We start from the raw sequence: 18,072 nt of genomic DNA, 5'->3' as shown, positions 1-18,072 counted from the left end.
GATGAGGGATGTGCTGTGTAGCGCTAGTAGCCCGGGTAAATCTTCCCGACGAAGGTAGTACGGTAGGGCCGGCAACTAAAGGGTGGGTCTCAGACAGGCTGGTCGCTCCTAGTGTCTATGCCGGCAGTGCATCTGTATAGGACGCCTACCCACCAATGCACTATGGAGCGGCTGCTGTCGTCTGTGGAGGAGGTGTGTACAGTTAGGACTCGCTAGAGCCGTTCCCCGTGCACCCGCTCCACAGGGGACACTTACCTCTTTGTGCCTGGCCGATAGCCGTTCCTTCCTCTGGCCAGCAATGTTCAGATCTCGATGCGGATGCTTCCTCCCTCTCGTAGATCTTCTAAGTCCAGTCCTGTGTTCGCGTCCTCTCCTACTCTGTCTCCAGCTTCCGGGTACTGTCATGTGTTGAGGGTATTCGCACGTGTGATTGTTATGATCAGACAGCAGCAATGATATCTGTATGGGGATTTCCTTCTTGCAGTGTTCAGATGATAATGAGTCTCCCAACGCGTTTCAGCCATATTGGCCTTTTTCCAGGAGTTAGTGCACTGGGTCTGGGTCTGTCTCTTGGGGATTATAAGGAGAGAAGCTCCTCCTCATCATTGATTATATGTAAATGAAGTAGGTTTTGATAGGTCTCATCTTCTAATGGATTGTTTTGGTTTGTAACGTTATTAAAACAATGAAAGTAGCCTTGATGATATGAAATTATGTAGTTTTGATAGTAATACAGAAAAATAAATAACTAGAATAGAAATTAATAATAATTAATAGCCAATTATTAACTATTAACAGTTAATTAAAATTAATTAAACAAATGAAAATAAAATGAAATGAATGAGTGAGAACAACGATTGGAATTGGATGAAATAAAATAAATTAAAATAAAACATAATATACATTGGATTTAATCGTGAAAATAGAATAATTATCTGTAGAATGGATGAGTGTCTATTCACACGGGTAAATCTATGTACATTGGTATAGAACATTACAGGGTTAGTGATGTCACTTGGAGTTTACTTCTTGAATAATTTATATTTGCTGGGGACAAAGGCAAAGCTAGTCTATGGTATCAGTTCTAGTATAGTATATAGAACATTAGTTATTTGTTCCATATTGATTTGATAAGGAGAGTGTTGGAGTCTGTTTCAATGTCTGTTTGAGATTTGGTCATTTTTTACAGATTATGGACTTTATTTCATTGTCCAAATTGTGTCCCTTAGGTGCAAAGGTTTTTAGTTCGTACATCCAGTTAAGCTCCCTTTGTTTAATCTATGTTCATAGTCGCCTCCTCTCCAATTCGGTATGATCTCCTCTATTCCTATGAATTTTTTGTGATGTGGGGTTACTATTGTGCTGGATCTTAAAATGGTTCGAAAGATTATGTTCTTCAAATCCGTTTTTGATATTGGTAATGTGTTCATTTATGCATGTCTTCAAAGGTCTTATGGTCCTCCCTATATATTGTTTGTGACACCCACATTCCAACATGTAGACCACCCCTTTACTGTGACATGTAATCCTCCTTTTTATTGGATAATCCTTGCCTGTCACGTTTGATCTAAATTTGGCTGTGGGTTTGGTTGTATTCTGTCCCATATTCTTGCATCCTATACATGAGCCACAATAGAAGAATCCTGAACTGGGTGTACTGTTATCAATCGTGGTTTGTTTTAGATATTTCGGTGGAATGTGATTGTGAACTAACTTGTGTTTAAGATCTCCTTAATTTGAGAAACTGTCCTTTTGGGACTGTGTTTGGCCAACGGGGATGATGCCAGCTACTGGACAGGATAAAGCTGTTAACATCAACTGCCTTCCTGTAAGTGTTGGTGTGGATCCTCTCTCGTTCTATAAATATATTGAGATCTAAAAATTCCACTTTCATCTTGCTGTAATTGGTGGTGAAGTGTAGGTGATTGTCATTATTGTTGATCCCAGTCAGGAAAGCTGTCAACGATGATTCATTGCCTCTCCATATAAAGAATACATCATCAATGTATCTTCTCCAGAGCAGGTTATGTGGCAGGGTGGGAAGATGATTAGCTCAGACTTAGGTATGTTAAGTTTAAGAAAGCGCTGGGACATCCCAGGAAGAGATAGCAGAGAGACAGTTGAGATATGAGTGAGGAGAGAGGGGAAGAGGTCAGATTATATCGGAGGCCAGAAGAGCTGAGGAGTTCAACTAAAGAAGATATATAGAGGGAGAATAGGAAAGGTCCAAGCATAGAGCCTTGGGGAACATCTACCATTAGTGGAACTGGGGGGAAACGAGTCGTGAGAGGAGACAGAGAAGGAATGGTCAGAGAGGTAGGAGGGACAGCCAGGAGAGGGCAGTATCCTGTAGACCAAGGGAGTGAAGAATTTGTCAAAAGCAGCAGAGAGGTAAAAAAAAATAAGCATAGAGTACTGGCCTTAGGATTTGGCAGCAAGTAGGTCATTGCTGACTTTTGTAATGGCAGTTTCAGTGGAGTGGCGAGAACGGAATCCAGACTGAAATGGGTCAAGCAGGAGTGGGAGGAAAGAAAAGGTGGTAAAATGGTTATAAATAATAATCTCAAAGGAGTTTGGAGGCAAAAGGAAAGACAGAGATGGGTCTGTAGTTGGAGAGAGTGTTAGGATCAAGCTCATGCTTGAATTCAGAAGGGACAGTGCCGGATGAGGAGAGATTAAGGAGGTGGGCAAGATGGGAACAGGCAGAAAGAGAGAGAGGTAGCAGAGGAAGTAGGAAGGGATAAGGTCAAGGGGGGTAGGTAGAAGGGGATGAGGACTGGATGAGAGCCATGACTTCCTCTCCAGATACAGGGGAGAAAGATGTCGAAGTTGGTAAGATGGATGGGGAGGAATGGTCAGGCAAAGGAGTGGGTGGAGTGCTGAGTGTCTGGTGGGATATGATGTCCTGACGTATGGATTAAATTTTAGACTTAAAGTAGGTGGCAAGGTCAATAGCCTAGAGTGTGGAGGGGAGGCGAGGAGGGGGGTGGGCAGAAGAGGGAGTGGAAAGTAGTGAAGAGATGTTGGGGATTTGAGGACTGGTAGGAGATGAGGTTCTTGATATGACTGTTTAGAGAGGGAAAGGGCAGCACTGTAGGATGAGAGCGTAAATTTGAAATGGAGGATGTCTGTTTTAAAGTGTGGTTTCCTTCCACTGTCGCTCATGAACACTTTTGCAAGTATCTGGTGCATTTGGAATTCCAGGGTTGAGGTATTAATCGGGGGGAGTAGTGATTGCCGGAGCAACAGTGAGTCCAGAGCAGAAGTAAGGGAGGCATTTTATAGGGAAGCAACTTGTTCAGGGCAGAAGACCGAGAATAGGGGAGAGAAGTGACTTGAGCCAGTAGGATAAGGAAACTGTTGATAGTAGCCTTTGGAAGCAGAGGTGTATAAGTAGAAAGTGATATATTAAAAGAGGGAAGATGATGGCCAGAGAGGGGTAATGGGGAGTTGGAGTAATCCGTAATATCCCAATGTTGAGTGAAGACCAGATCAAGTGAGTGCCCACTCACATTGGATAGTGATGAGGTTCATTAGGAGAGACCAAATGAAAATGTTAGGCAGAGGATTCTGTGGGGACATCGATTGGGATATTGAAGTCACCTAAGATAATAGAGGGAAGATCTAAAGAGAGAAAGTGAGGGAGCCAGGATGCAAAGTTGTCAAGGAGTTTGGAAGGAAGGCCTCGGTGATGGTAAATGACAGCTACTCGAAGGTCTTCTAGTTGGAAGAGGCGTATGGCATGAACCTCAAATGTAGAGAATGTAAGAGACTTATCTGAGGGTATGAGTCGGTAGGAGTAACTGGGGAATAGAATGGACCCCCCACCGTGGCGACCCCCGCAGTGGGGGATGAGAGAATGTGAGCCCCCCCCAGGAGAGAGCTGCAGGAGAAGTGGTGTCAGGGGGATATCCAGGTTTCACTAATGGGAGATTCAGGGCGTTGGAGGTGAAAAGTTCATGGGATGGGACCAGTTTATTACAGACAGATATGGCATTCTAGAGGATAACAAGAGAGATGTGAATGAGATTAGTAGGGTTGCTGTAGCATTGAGGTAAGATTCATTTGGAAGGTAGGGATGAAGAGACTGTTGGGATGGTGTGAGCACCCATGCTAGGAAGGGAACTTGTAGGACGAGGGTAGGGAGGGAGTTTAGTGTTGATGTGGATGGAGGTAGGGTGACGGAGATGAAGGTGGGTGCCGGGCTTAGTGATGGGGTAGTAGTTTCATTGTAGGGAAGAAGAGAATGAAAGTGGAGTAGCAGGAGAGAAGGGGTAGAGAAGTGTAGGATACTAGGAGGTTAGGATAGATGTGTCCTCATACACCTATCGCTTTTGTCCCAGGTGTTGCGCACGATGCATGGTGTGACTTAGATGCTCAACCACTGGTAACGAATCCCATGCTTGTGTACTTTTATTGACCTTTGCATCTAAATTCGCTAATCGTATATGAAATATTTAGGATTAGTATTTTTCCGCCATGGGCTATTTGGCGCAATAGGTGTATGTGGACACATCTGCATGTACAACTTCTCTCCATACATTACTTTCTGTCTTAATAGTTCAGCATGTTCAGTTCCAGCAAACCTGCAAATTCCACTATTTAACTAATTACTTATGGATATATGAGTAGAGCTAGAAGGTGAATGTTCTAGATTCTCACTTCCCTATCTTATAAGTTTCTTCAGTATTCACAAGCTGCCCTTCCAGTTTGGCTGGTTGAGCTGCCAAGATGACACTAGCAATTACTGAGGACATCCAAGCTATTTGTTGACAGAGTTGCTGTTCATTTGTAACTAAGCATAACAAAGCAAACTATTGCTTTATTTTAGGGCTTTGTTGACTGTGGTGTAATAGGTGTTTCATTAACGTTATGTATTTAAGCTTATACTTAACTGTAATTTGCGCTGTATGCATTTCCAAAAATATAATTGTGTCTAAATTTGTTAGTGGCACAATTCCAGATATTGCATAGTTTTTGTCATTACTGGTTTATAAAGGTGAGGCTTCAATAGTAAACGCATGGCCAAATCTTCGAAGTGGTTGACTGCTCCGGTACTATATAGTATGGACCATACTTCACTACTTTTGAAAAAGCATTTCAGTGAGATTGTGAAGCAACACCTATGAGTGTGCATGGACGTGTACTGCTACAATCTGAGAGGCGTGCCATAAAATTTACTTACATCCAAATGTAATTGAGCTCCAAAGCAGTTAGTAAGATCTACTTGTTGATGAAAACACATATAAAGTAATGGCATCGGAAAACTTATTTGAAAATGCATGTATCCTTAGAGATCATTGTCCCTTTATAACCAATGCAGAGAAATTATACTAATGATCCCATTTAAATATATATATTTTTTATTTTTATAACTGTTTAATAATGGGGGTAAGGTGCAATTAAGGAGATTGCTAGACTCTTCAGGCAGTCGGGGAGATACTCCCTGAAATAGTAGCTATCGCTGATATTTAGTGAGAGTTGGCAAGTATGGTGTGGAGTCAACATTTTTAGTGCCTAAATTAGTGCTAAAATGTTGAAATGTCCGTTACCTAACTGACTTCTTCCATACCGATTTAATACAGTTTTATTCAGAATAGTTTTGAGTCAAACTTTGAATCAAGCATTCATGGGCTGGTGTGAAGACCACTTGTGGCCTATGTTTTTGCTATACTTATGTTATTTCTTCCATATCATGGTTCTATAAAATCCCTATTACTTGGCAGTATTGGAAATATTAACCACTTGCCTGGCACAGTCATATCAGATACGACCACACCAGGCTGGGCTTTCCCTGACATGGTCGTATCTGATACGACCAGTCAGAAATGCCCACTAGGCGGCTGCGGGAAGCTAATCTTCCTGCTGCCGCCTTCATCAGAGGGACCTGCTGGTCCCTCTGCACCTGTGGCTGCCCCTCCAGTGTATCCCAATCACTGCTGGCCACAGTGATCGGGAAACCAGCGGCACCCCCCTCCCGGTGGGCATGCAGGTTCCATTGTATGAGGCCAGCAGTGATCGGGCAGCCTGCATGACCCTCCTCCATGTGGTTGTAAGCAGTAGCCACGGCTCCTGTTTGCCGCGGCTTCTGCTGTTCCTCCTGGGCAGCCGGCCTGGCTGCCTGCTGCCAAGTACCTGACCTTCTCCTCTCCTGTACTGCTGCGTCCCCGGGGCACTGCGGCTGCTGTTTCTGTGTTGCCTCCTCCTGCTTCTCCTCCCTGGCCGAGGACTGCTGCCTTGTGCCCAGCCACCTCCCCCCTCCTTCTCCTGGTGCGGAGGCTGCTGCTTCCAAGTGCCCAACCCACCTCCCACTTCTCCTTCCTGGCCGTGGACTGCTGCCTTGTGCCCGGCCACCTCACCCCTCCTTTTTCCGGCGCGGCGACTGCTATTTCTAAGTGCCCACTCCCCAACCCACCTCCCGCTTCTCCTCCCTGGCCGAGGGCTGCTGCCTTGTTCCCGGCCACCTCTCCTCTCCTTCTCCCGGTGCTGCGGTGTAGCGGCTTCTGGTTCTAAGTGCCCACTCCCTGGCTGAGGGCTGTTGCCTTGGGCTTGGCCATCTCCCCCCTCCTCCTCCTTCTCCCAGCTGCCAGTCCTCCGTGTGTGTCAACATACACCTTCCCTCCCTCCTATTCAAGCACCGCCTCTGTCCCGATCACTGCTGGCCACTGTGATCGGGTAGTGGAAATAGATATATATAATATATAAATACACACTATATATATAACACATATATATAACACATATAATACTGTGTGTGTGTATGTATATATGTGTATATATATTTATTGTGTGTGTGTGTGTGAAAATATATATATAAATATATATTTTATGGTGGTCCTGTATCGATAAACACTCAATAAGGTGCCTCCAATTTGTGATGGTATACTTGTATACAGTATACATTGTAAACCATCGACAGTCTAGGACAAGTGATTTTGCCATCGCCGACGGCCAACATTGCTGCACCAACGATGGCAGCCCCCCAACCGATGTTAAAGAAACATCAATGGCTGCGGTCTCAACCAATCGATGGTTTCAATCGATGGATGAACCCATCGGCCATCGATGGTACAGCTGTCAATGGCCATCACTACAGTATACCATAAAAATTGCTGTTTTTATGGTATACAGTGTTTAAAAAGAAAAAATAATTATTATTTCATAAAACTGTGTTGGAAAAGTCTCAAAAAGATGTTCTTGATTTAATTTAACCATAAAAAAAAAACGACAATTTCGGAGCAGTTTTTGGAAAAAAAATCCGTCAGTTAAGTGGTTAAAACCGCTTATTTCTAGAAAATAGTTACACATCTTTTAATAAATGACGAACACTTTTATATATTGCAACCACATATGTATAAACAAATTTACATTTAAGAAATTATAAAATCACTTCTCAAAAATGGAAATGAAAACAATCCTATTTATTAGCTGCCTAGTCTTGCTTTCAAAAGGCTCATAGTAGATGGTGTGGAGAAAACACAGGAGTTTTGTAAAATCTGTGATAGTATGTAAATGGTAAGCTTCTGGATTTACTGGCCTGGAGCATTTTGTAGAGACTGTAATGAAGATATGACTTGTAGTCACAGTCGTCAGACAAAACACACTTTGTGGCGGATGACATTCCTCCTCCACAGAATGACAGGCCCAGGTAATGAGTACCCACCATCTCCACCCCACCCGCCTCTGGGTGCTGTTCCCTCCTGTCAGCACCTCCAGTAGGGAAGAGGGGCGGAGGGGTTAGAGCGGCTTGAGAGGGACTGAAATATGTGATAGGAAGATGGGGGGGCAGAAATGACAAATAAGAAGATGGAAGGGGTGATATGGGGAACAGAAATGAGAAGCCGGAAAAATAAAAGCCCTGCAGTGCCGGGGACGATGACTAGCAACCCGGTGTATGATGAGTCCAAAATACTAGTTATCACATGTTTCATTTGGTTCACACTGGCATTTTGTTTTTTTTCTGCCTTAGGAGATGCCTATTTGTTTTTGATTTCTCACAAATTTAATATCTTCGCTATCAACAAGGAGATACAATCAGGGCAGCCCCTCTGAACATTATGACTCTGTTGGTGTTGGCTGCACTTAATTTACATTTTCTCATTTTAGGTCTCCGACAATGGCTGGTGGATTGTTTGCTGTGAGCAAGAAATATTTTGAATACCTTGGTACTTACGACATGGGGATGGAGGTTTGGGGAGGAGAAAACTTGGAGCTTTCTTTTAGGGTGCGTATTGCTTAAAACTGAATCACCAGGTAGAATTTCAAAGGCGTGTTACTACTTGCTCATATATCTCCAATTGCAATTATTAGTCTTATGAGGCTCCTGTCTCACTGATGCAGGAAGTTTGTGGTGTCCAACCTGTGCATGAAACAAAGTTCATAGTACATCTTTTTTTCTTTTATATTGGATTAAAGGGCGTGTAGATGAGCATACATGCCAGCAATTGAAATCATTTCCTGACACTGTACTCAATATGCAGGCGAGTCAGAATGCTTTGTGTGCTGAACACTCAATATTACAAAAGCACTGCACATGATCCCAGTTCAGTTCTACTGTATTATATATGTCATTCTTTAATTTTGGACAGGTTAACAACCAATACTGAGAACACCTTCCAGTGGTGGAGGTGGGGGGGAGGAAGGAATGAAGTACGTAAACACTAGTGTTAAAATTCTGACTCTGACATGTTTTAAATGTAAGCTAAGCACATATAAATTATGTGAGACTAAAAATCATTGTAGCAAATGTGGCCAGATATATTTGTTTTATTTGTGTTTTAATTTGTATTCCTGTTTGTTATTTTAAACACTTCCATTTCACTGAAAGTAACTTGTTTTTACAAATTCTAAAACCTAAATTCATCTGACTGGAATTGCATAGTTAAACGTTTTAAAACACCCATTTTTTTTCTAGTTTTTATTGACCTATATGTTTATGTTGTAATGTCTCAATTAAAGCATATAACATACACAGTTGGAGATAAAAAAAATAATTCTAGGATTTCTTTTTAACAAAATTCTATCTACATTTTTGACTACTCAAAGTAGCAGCTTTTGCAGATTTAACCACTGGACACACTCGTAGCACTCGTTCTACAACAGAAATCAAATGATGTTAAAGAAGTTCTCACAAATGTATTGCAATAAAAGAGCCCCAGACTGTCACCCATCCTCCTCCATGTTTGACAGCTGGTGTTACAGGGGTTTATTTATTTTGTGCCAGTTTTTTTAAGTTGCTGATTCCCGGCGTGCTTAAGTCAGAATGCTTTTAATAGTAAAACGTGGGTTTTTTTGCGATTTTAAAAATCCCCTTGAGGAAGAAATTATGTGCTAGGCCGGATATCTCTTAGATTTCCCCTCTTACCCCTATCATTGATAACCCTCTCTTCCCTTCAGGGACGTCAAGTAGAAATGCACTTCAATGGAAGGAAGCTGAAGTTACTAGGCTGAAACATTTAATTGCTGATGGCATTTTCAAGTCCTTCAGTGACCTATATTCATCCACAGGCATTCTGAATAAGGATTATTGGTTCTATGTCAGCAATTTTATAAAATACTATTACAGGGACAATTCTTGGACATCCCCTCCTTCTGTACGGCCTGGGAGATTGATCTGGCGCAGCGTGGCATCCAAATAAGTTGGGATAAGGCATGTTAAATTATTTCGGTGTGTTCTGTGCCTGGAGATTCTCGAGACTTAGTATAAGCTCTTAACTAGATGGTACAGATGTCCGGTATTGCTTCATAAGTTTTTCTCTTTAAGTGTCCCCTATGTGCTGGCACTGTGGTAAGGATATCGGCACTCTGATACGTTTGGTGGTTTGTCCACTACTAAGGCCCTTTTGGGGAAAAATTATTGATTTATCGATACGAATACTGGGGTATCGGGCCCCCAGAGGACTAAATTTCTGGCTTCTCTTACTCTAACATACCAATCTCAAGATATAAAAAAATCTCTCCTTAAACATTTGGCAAATGCGGCAAGGGCAGTAGTTCCCGTACACTGGCACTCCAATGCAGCCCCCTCGATATGGGAATGGTGTAAGTGAGTTGATTTTTATGACTATGGAGGATATTTTTCATGCTGGTATAGAGAAATACTCTGATTTCATTGACACATGGTCTGCTTGGATAGACTTCAAAACATCCCCTGAATATAAATCATTTGCTCCACTACCATAGGATTAATTAGACACGACCACACATCTCTGTAGTGTTTGCTCTGTTTCTAGGCTATGTCTTAACCTCAGCCTATATTTTAAATTTTTCAATATTCTAGGATTTTTGTTCATTTATTTTGATGTGTTCGACCTTCCCTTTCCTTTTTTCCCTTGTCTTGTCTTGTCTTGTTCACCCATTTATTATATTTATTTTTCTGTTCTTAAATAAATGATTCTTATGTGGTAGTAGGCTATTTATATCTGATTATACAAGATATTAACTGTGTTCTTGCCAAGTTTGTGAAGTAATATACTGTGAATACTTTTTATTTATGTACAAGACTACTAACTGATTGTATTTCAAATGAACTGTATTTTCTCTTAAAATAAAAATTTTGTTGAAAAATAAAGAATTTATAAAAAATAAAATCCCCTTGAGTGTCATGCCCGAAGCGTCTGGGTCCCCATTGTGCTTGTTGACATTTTAATTGTGGACAAGCACACTACGTTCTGCCATCCGACACCCACTTCTCCCACATGCAGTGGTAAGTGCCAATTAGAACTACCCTGCAGCCAGAGCATCTTAGCTGCCTATTAAAAAAATCTACTGCTCCCCAATCCCTGGAGTACTGCCCCTCTGTATGGGAGATATGATGGTAAATAAAAGAGAATGTGCCAACAGGAACATCTGTGAAATATGGGCATGTGGCTACACTGGTATGTTGTGGGTGAGAAGGCAGGTCATCGTGGCCACACTGACAGCGGTTCACTCTGACTGGCCCTCGCTGGATCTGCCATTGAGCAGCGCTTATTGAACATATTTTCAGTCTACCGCTAGTTTTTTTGAGTAAAAGACGCTATAGGGTACAAGTTGATGGCTCAGCAAATGGTTAAAGAAATGCTCACGCATTTTGCAGCTCTGAAGTGACTAGGAGATATATATATATATATATATATATATATATATATATATATATATATATATATATATATACAGGTTGAGTCTCCCATATCCAAATATTCCGAAATACAAAATTTATTTGGCATGACTGAGATAATGAAACCTTTTGATTTTTGATGGTTCAATGTACACAAACTTTGTCTAAGGCACAGATTATTAAAAATATTGCATAAAATTACCTTCAGGCTGTGTGTATAAGGTGTATATGAAACATAAATGAATTTCATTTCTGTACACAAACTTTGTTTGAACCACAAAATTATTGAATATATTGTATAAAATTACCTGCAGGCTATGTGTATAAGGTGCATATAACACATAAATGCATTCTGTGTGTATATTTGGGTCCTACTCCCAAGATATTTAATTATGGTATGCACATATTCCAAAAAAAATAAAAAATAAATATATATGTGTGTGTGTGTGTGTGTGTGTATGTGTGTGTGTGTATATATATATATATATATATATATATATATATATTACACGTAAATGAATAATCAAGCAAACGTATACAGATGGAGCTAGCCTCATCCATGCCGTGATGGCCCACACGTGCACATGCATCGTGGCACGGTGCAGCAATTGCTCCGGTGATTACGCCACTTAAGTCTATGGTGTGCCATAGCCGCGAACACGCATCGCGGCATAAATGAGTGTGGCTACATCTGTATAGCCACAACAATAATTGTAATGGCACTCAACTGCAAGACGCCAGCATCAGACATCCAGAGCCACGCGTCAGGATCGAACATCGCAGATCACATGCCCATTAGAGTGGCATAGTATACTGGTTGGTGTCCGGCAGTAGCTGGACCACCATTATAACAGAGGGCTGCATTAAGCAGCCCAAGCTTTAATTAAAATTTTATGATTTAATTTACTTTTTATTTTTTACCAAACGGGTGAGCAGCATCAGACTGTCTTCCAGACGTCTGTACTGTCGCCCCATCACCACCTTCGCGGCGCTGTGACACCAAGCTTGTGCTAGGTACTCCCGGCGGGGCTCAGAAGGGGACTAGCTAGCAGGCTAAGGGGACAGGTAAGGAGGAACCCCATTCGCAAGGACCCTCGTCTTAGTACAGTCTTGTCTGTGGTCTCAGGGGACAGACAGGAGGCGCTGATGTGGAAATTGGCTCGCCCACTACTCCACTAGGCCCCCCCGGGCATAACGATACTGGCGCAGAGGCATATTGTAAAGGCCAGGGGACACGGTGGTTAACTTCAGCCAGCGGATAAGGCGCTCTCCCCGCAGACCCTCCCCCAGTTCAGGGCGCCTTTCCACTGCGGTCTTGGTGTTTCCCTGAGCTGCTCCTCCCTCACCCTCCGCCCCCTCAGAGACGCACGGCAGCCATTTTAGGCAAGCAGGTCACCGGGAAACGCTGGATCCGGTCTCCCTGTATACCTCTCCCACGGGCCAGGTTGTACAGTACTATATCCTACCAGCCACTGTGATCTGTGTAGTTGATTGTAGTGCCCATTGCAGATATGTAATGTGTTTTTTTTCTGCATTTGTATGTGACTTGTGCTAGCGCTAATCTCTATTTTCTATACTGTGTCAGTTTATGCCTGTCCTTTTTTTCTACTATACCCTGACATACTAAGGTATTGGGGGTTCATTGTACATCACATCTGCTATTTAAGTGTGAGGACTATCACATACTATATAGCGCGGTTGCACACTACACTGTGCCATATATAGCGCGATTGCACACTGAATTGTGCCATATTACACATACTGAAAGGTGTTCATTGCACTGTATCATACTGTGTATTCTATTATTCTTGTGACTATGTCTTGCAGAAGAAAGAATAACAAGCTGCTCCTCTTACTCTTGTAAGTCCTGCTCTACGGGCTTAGCCACAGAGGATCTCATTCAGGATGGTCTCTGTATTAATTGTTACACAGCCCCGGTGTCCCTCCGTAAGGACCCACCCTGGGCTGCCTTTTCACAAATGCTGGCAAAACTTGTGGACCAAGTAGCAGTCCCCGTGGTAGCTCCCACTATGGGATGGCAACAGCAGGTACCCCTTGCAAATCCTTTGCCTCCCCTTGGATAGATGTACTGTTTACCTCAGTACAGAGTTTGGCTAATACCTCTACGGTTTTCCAGCAAATGCTGCAAAAAGATAAAGCTTTACCTACTAAGCCTACTTAATGTACTGTGATATCTTCTCAATCCACACAGTTCTCTGATTCTGAGATATCATCTGGGGAGGCAGAAGATGCAGATCTTTCTCACTCTGACTCCGTCTCAGGAGAAGAGGAGCCACCCTCTAAACCAAATATACTTGCTCTTGTGAGTGACGTTAAAACTATTCTACAAATAGAAGAGGATGAACCAGCTCCTAAGAAAAAACATGCACTTTTTAAGCGACCAAACGTTTTACCAGAGTTTCCTCACTCTGACCAGCTATCTGATCACATGAGTGAAGCTTGGAATATGCCCGGTAAAAGGTTTCAAATTCCAATATGGTTCAGTTCCTTTTACTTGCTTCCAGCTTACTGATTGTACTAAATGGGAAGTTCCCCCAACGGTGGATTCTCATGTAACACGTCTGGTTAAAAATGCCACCTTGCCCATTCATACTGCAACCTACTAGAAGGAGACCACAGATAGATGTATAGAAGCTTGTCATAAATCTATATACACTCATAGGAGCTACTACTCTTCCTGCTAGGGCTACGGCCTGGGTGGCAAAAGCCATTTGAGAGTTATACAGAGGCCCTAACAGAGACTTTTTCCCCTGATGCTTCGAGGGAACAGCTGTTCTACATATCTCACATTAGAGATGCAGCTTCCTACTTAGTTGAAGCGGCTATGGATACAGCTCTCCTGGCCTCCAGGATCTCTGCCACTTTGGTAGTGGCCCACCGTATACGTCTTTGGCTACTTTCCTGGAAAGCAGATTCAGAATCAAAACGGGAGTCTCTACCTTTTGCAGGGGACATCCTATTTGGTCCAGAATTGGATAAAATTGTGACTACTTTGGTGACTAACAAGACTGCGTTCCTGCCCTCTGCTTAAAATACAAAGCCGCAGATGTCATCCTTTCGCCCTCAAGGCAAAGCCATGGGTCAGTCCTATCCACGGCAACAGACATCAGAAAAGGCCTTCAAGCCTAGGGCCAAACAAGCCTAACTTACTAGATGTCCACCTGCCAAGTCTGAGGACAAGCCTGCAGCCTGATGGGGTGGGCTTCTCCCTGGGGGCTCCCAGGGTGGGAGTCTGACTTCTTCAATTCGCCAAAGTTTGACATCAAACCACGTCAGATTCCTGGGTAAGAGAAGTGGTCTCCCACGGATACGCCCTCTCCTTCCTGATGTGACCCCCCCCAACAGTTCTTTTGCACAGGACCTCCATCGGACTCAACCAAGGACCTGCTGCTCCAAAAAGCCATTCAGGCCTTACTGAATTCAGGAGTAATAATTCGGGTCCCCTTCTCACAACGGAGCAAAGGCTATTATTCGACCTTTTCTTAGTTCAGAAGCCCAATGGGTCTCATTGGTCTATCCTCAGCCTCAAGTCTCTGAACAAGTTTATCAGTGTGCCCAGGTTTCATATGGAAACCCTCCATTCTATTATCCTAGCTATGGGCCCTGGAGATTTTATGGTATCCCTAGACATTCAGGATGCTTACCTACATGTACCTGTAGTGAGAATCTTCCTTACGGCGGACAACATTTTAGCACTACAGCATAGACTTCGCAGATTGCTTCACAATCGCAGTGTCGATTCACTGTGCAATGCAGTCCTTGGGATCAATGTCCACTTTCGACATGGTGGAGTTCACCCAGTTTCACTCCAGGACCCCCCTACAACACCTGATCCTCTCCAGGTGGAACGGGCTACCCCATCTGCTCAAATTCCCGATGAGTTGCCTCCCCCCAGAGGTTCGCCTGTTACTAGCCTGGTGGCTACAGACTTCCCATTTGAACCAGGGTTGTCCCTTATGGATCCTGGACTGGGCTCTCCTCATCACGGACGGTAGCCTTTGTGGGAGGGCACAGTAACCGGCCATACTCCTTCCAGAGCCGATGGTCCCCAGTCAAGGCAGTGTTGCCATTCAACATCCTGGAACTTTGTGTGAGAGCTCTGTAGATGGCTCAAACAGGCCAGGACAAGTACGCTCCGACAACGCCACAGCTGTGGCCTACCATAATCGCCAAGGGGGCACTCAAGTCCGTCAGCAATGACAGAAGTGTCCTGAAATCTCAACTGGGCCAAACGCAATCTCCCAGCCATCTCCGCAGTGCTCATCCTGGGAATTCCCAATTGGGAGACGGATTTCCTCAAATGTAGTCTTCCGGAGTTGGACCTCATGGCCTCCAGACACAACAACAAACTTCCAATTTCTGAAGTCAGAATAAAAGACCCCGACGTGGCCTTCGTAGACACTTTGCCGGTGAAATGGAACTTCCATTTTGCATATCTCTTCCCTCCAATATCCCTGCTTCAAGTGCTTCCAAAGTTCAGACAGGAGGGAGGCATAGTCATGTTAATAGCTCCTTCCTGGCCCAGACGTAGTTAATTTTTAAAACATTCAATATGTCATATTTCTATATTTAATTTTATTCTTATAGACAGACATATATAATTGCCAGGTTAGAACTCAATAGTTCTGACATATGTAATGCTCTTCACATACAATCTAATAGAAGGATTATTTACCTTTTACCCTCATAATTTTGTATATATTTATGGGTCTATTTACTAAGCAGTGTTAGGAGACAGAGTGAAAAGTGATCAGAAAGTGATAAGGTGCCAGTCAATCAGCTCCCAACTGTCATTTTTCAAACACAGCCTGTGAGATGACAGTTGGGAACTGATTGGCAGGCACCTTATCACTTTCTTATCACTTTTCGCTTTGTCTCCTAACACTGCTTAGTAAATAGACCCCATAATCCGTTAAATTAGAAGAACGGATATTCTTGTATGTTAAATGCATCACAGTATCCCTTTTAAGTTTATAATAAAATTAGGTAATCTTGATAGATGTTTTTCCATATTACGTGATTTAACAGTCAGGGGATTTTTATATAAAATAAACTAATACTTTTTCCAGATATCATAATGAATGGGTCCCGTACAAATCTATCCTTATATCCCTTTGTTGTACAAGCACAGATCCTTCTATGATGGACAGATTATTTATGACAGTCATACCTAACATTTCTATAATTAGAAAGATGATTAAAAGAGCAGGGGCAAGACAACCCCCTGCCCCCGCACTATGTACACCATGAGTTAAAGATCAACCTAATAAAAGGGAGGAGCGTCTGATCTACAATGGTTGTCATTTAGACAACCGTAGATAGGCTGCAGCACACGTCAGTCTAAAATAGCCACTATATGATTGGCTGCTCCTTAGCTTAAAAGTCAGGCTTGCCGGGAACTCCGTACATACATTTACTCCCTCTGTGAACAAGCCAGAGCGACGAAACGGCCGTTGGCAGGGTGTCCGTGGCTGCGCAGCACGGGACACCCCAGCATCAAGTTTGTATATTTCTACTTTCCTCTATAGTGTAGAACATTTTTCTTAACACACTTCAAGGACTGTGCTTTATAGATTCACTCGAAGCACGTTGCCGTTATTTACTTTGACAAGGTTAATAGCTGTAATGGATGGAGAGAACTCTGGGTCTTAATTAGATCCGTTCTAATTAACCCTCTCCGCAGATTTTTGTTATATTATTATTTGCACCAGCACTTTTATTGCAGTTAACCTAGATATCACTGTTACAATTCAATTTATGCAATAGATGGGGCACTGAAATATAGCACTGAGGACGTTCTACACTCAGGTCGACTAGCGGCTTTTTCATCAGGGTATACGATTTGTTTTGTGTGAAACGTTACTGAATATGACCAATATATTGTATAATCACTTATATAAGTGTATGTTTTTTTTCCGATTAAACAGCTGTCCAACCCTGGTGATACTTTACACACATGAAACAATTGTATAGACATTGTAACCAATTCTGGAGCCGGCTTAGTATCAAGCCGTTACAGCATTAAGTGATTAACGTTTATGGACACAGTGCTACAAAACCTTTTTCCATCCCCCTATTCCTCTATTGAGATATTAAATAGAGGATACGAACTGATGCATGTAGATTTAGCTATTTTTGCTTTATGAAATCTCAAATTATTGTAAACATTTCGCCGGAGATTCTGTACACACAACAGGAGGAGGCTGCTTTACTGTACCTCCCACCTTGCTCCTCTATTGAGATATTAAACAGAGGATACAAACTGATGCGTATGGATTTGTAGACTTAGCTATTTTTACTTTGTGAAATCTCCACAGAGGACCCCTGCACTATTGACCATTGTCCCACTGGAAAATTCTTACTATACATCTCAGGTGCTCTATTCATTTTTCCTGTTCTCTCACTGGCCATGCCAGGGGCTTTCTTCTTACAATGCTCTGCAACAGGATTTAGGCCTTAGTCTAGTGCTAGCAGCAGAAACAGGTCTATTGTTTCTTCCCTGTGCCGTTGTACGGGACTCTCATTTCCAGTTTGATGCCTTTGCAAGACTGAAAACAGCAGATCCCAGTGCATGTAAATACACAGTCTATTTTATCTTATTCTATATATGTTTTTCTCCTTAATATATTAGTCCATCTCAAATTGTTTGTACCTGATATTGCATTTACTCTTGTATTTCCAGTCATTTTAAGGGACGTCTCAATTCATTATATTTACATTACAAATATTGAGCTAACTGATTAGTCATGGTGCTATGGAATTTTTCATGCTAAAGAATATGCATGATCGTATGTGATATTAAACAATGCTGACAAAATTTAAGCCAGCACGAGGGGGGATACACCCCACTCTCCTGAATCATCGAATTTACCATTTCTTACACAGATTGAACTTAAGTCACATTAGGGATGATAAATATGGATATGATGATGTATATGTCTTCTGAACTTATT

General features: G+C 42.5%; 1 protein-coding gene across 2 annotated transcripts in view; it reads left to right on the top strand.

Moving 5' to 3' along the window:
• GALNT4 (polypeptide N-acetylgalactosaminyltransferase 4) overlaps nt 1-18,072 on the top strand; it is a 100,821-nt gene that overhangs the window by 64,742 nt on the left and 18,007 nt on the right. For both annotated transcript variants that reach the window (XM_088442299.1, XM_088442300.1), the window contains one exon: nt 8,107-8,224. In XM_088442299.1, coding sequence (XP_088298425.1) covers nt 8,107-8,224 — 118 coding nt within the window. The remainder of the gene's footprint in view (nt 1-8,106; nt 8,225-18,072) is intronic.

Source organism: Taudactylus pleione, unplaced genomic scaffold (genome assembly GCF_031769625.1).
Source record: "Taudactylus pleione unplaced genomic scaffold, aTauple2 ptg000309l, whole genome shotgun sequence".
In the NCBI taxonomy this organism is placed as follows: domain Eukaryota; kingdom Metazoa; phylum Chordata; class Amphibia; order Anura; family Myobatrachidae; genus Taudactylus; species Taudactylus pleione.
This window is presented reverse-complemented; position numbering and strand designations above follow the sequence as displayed.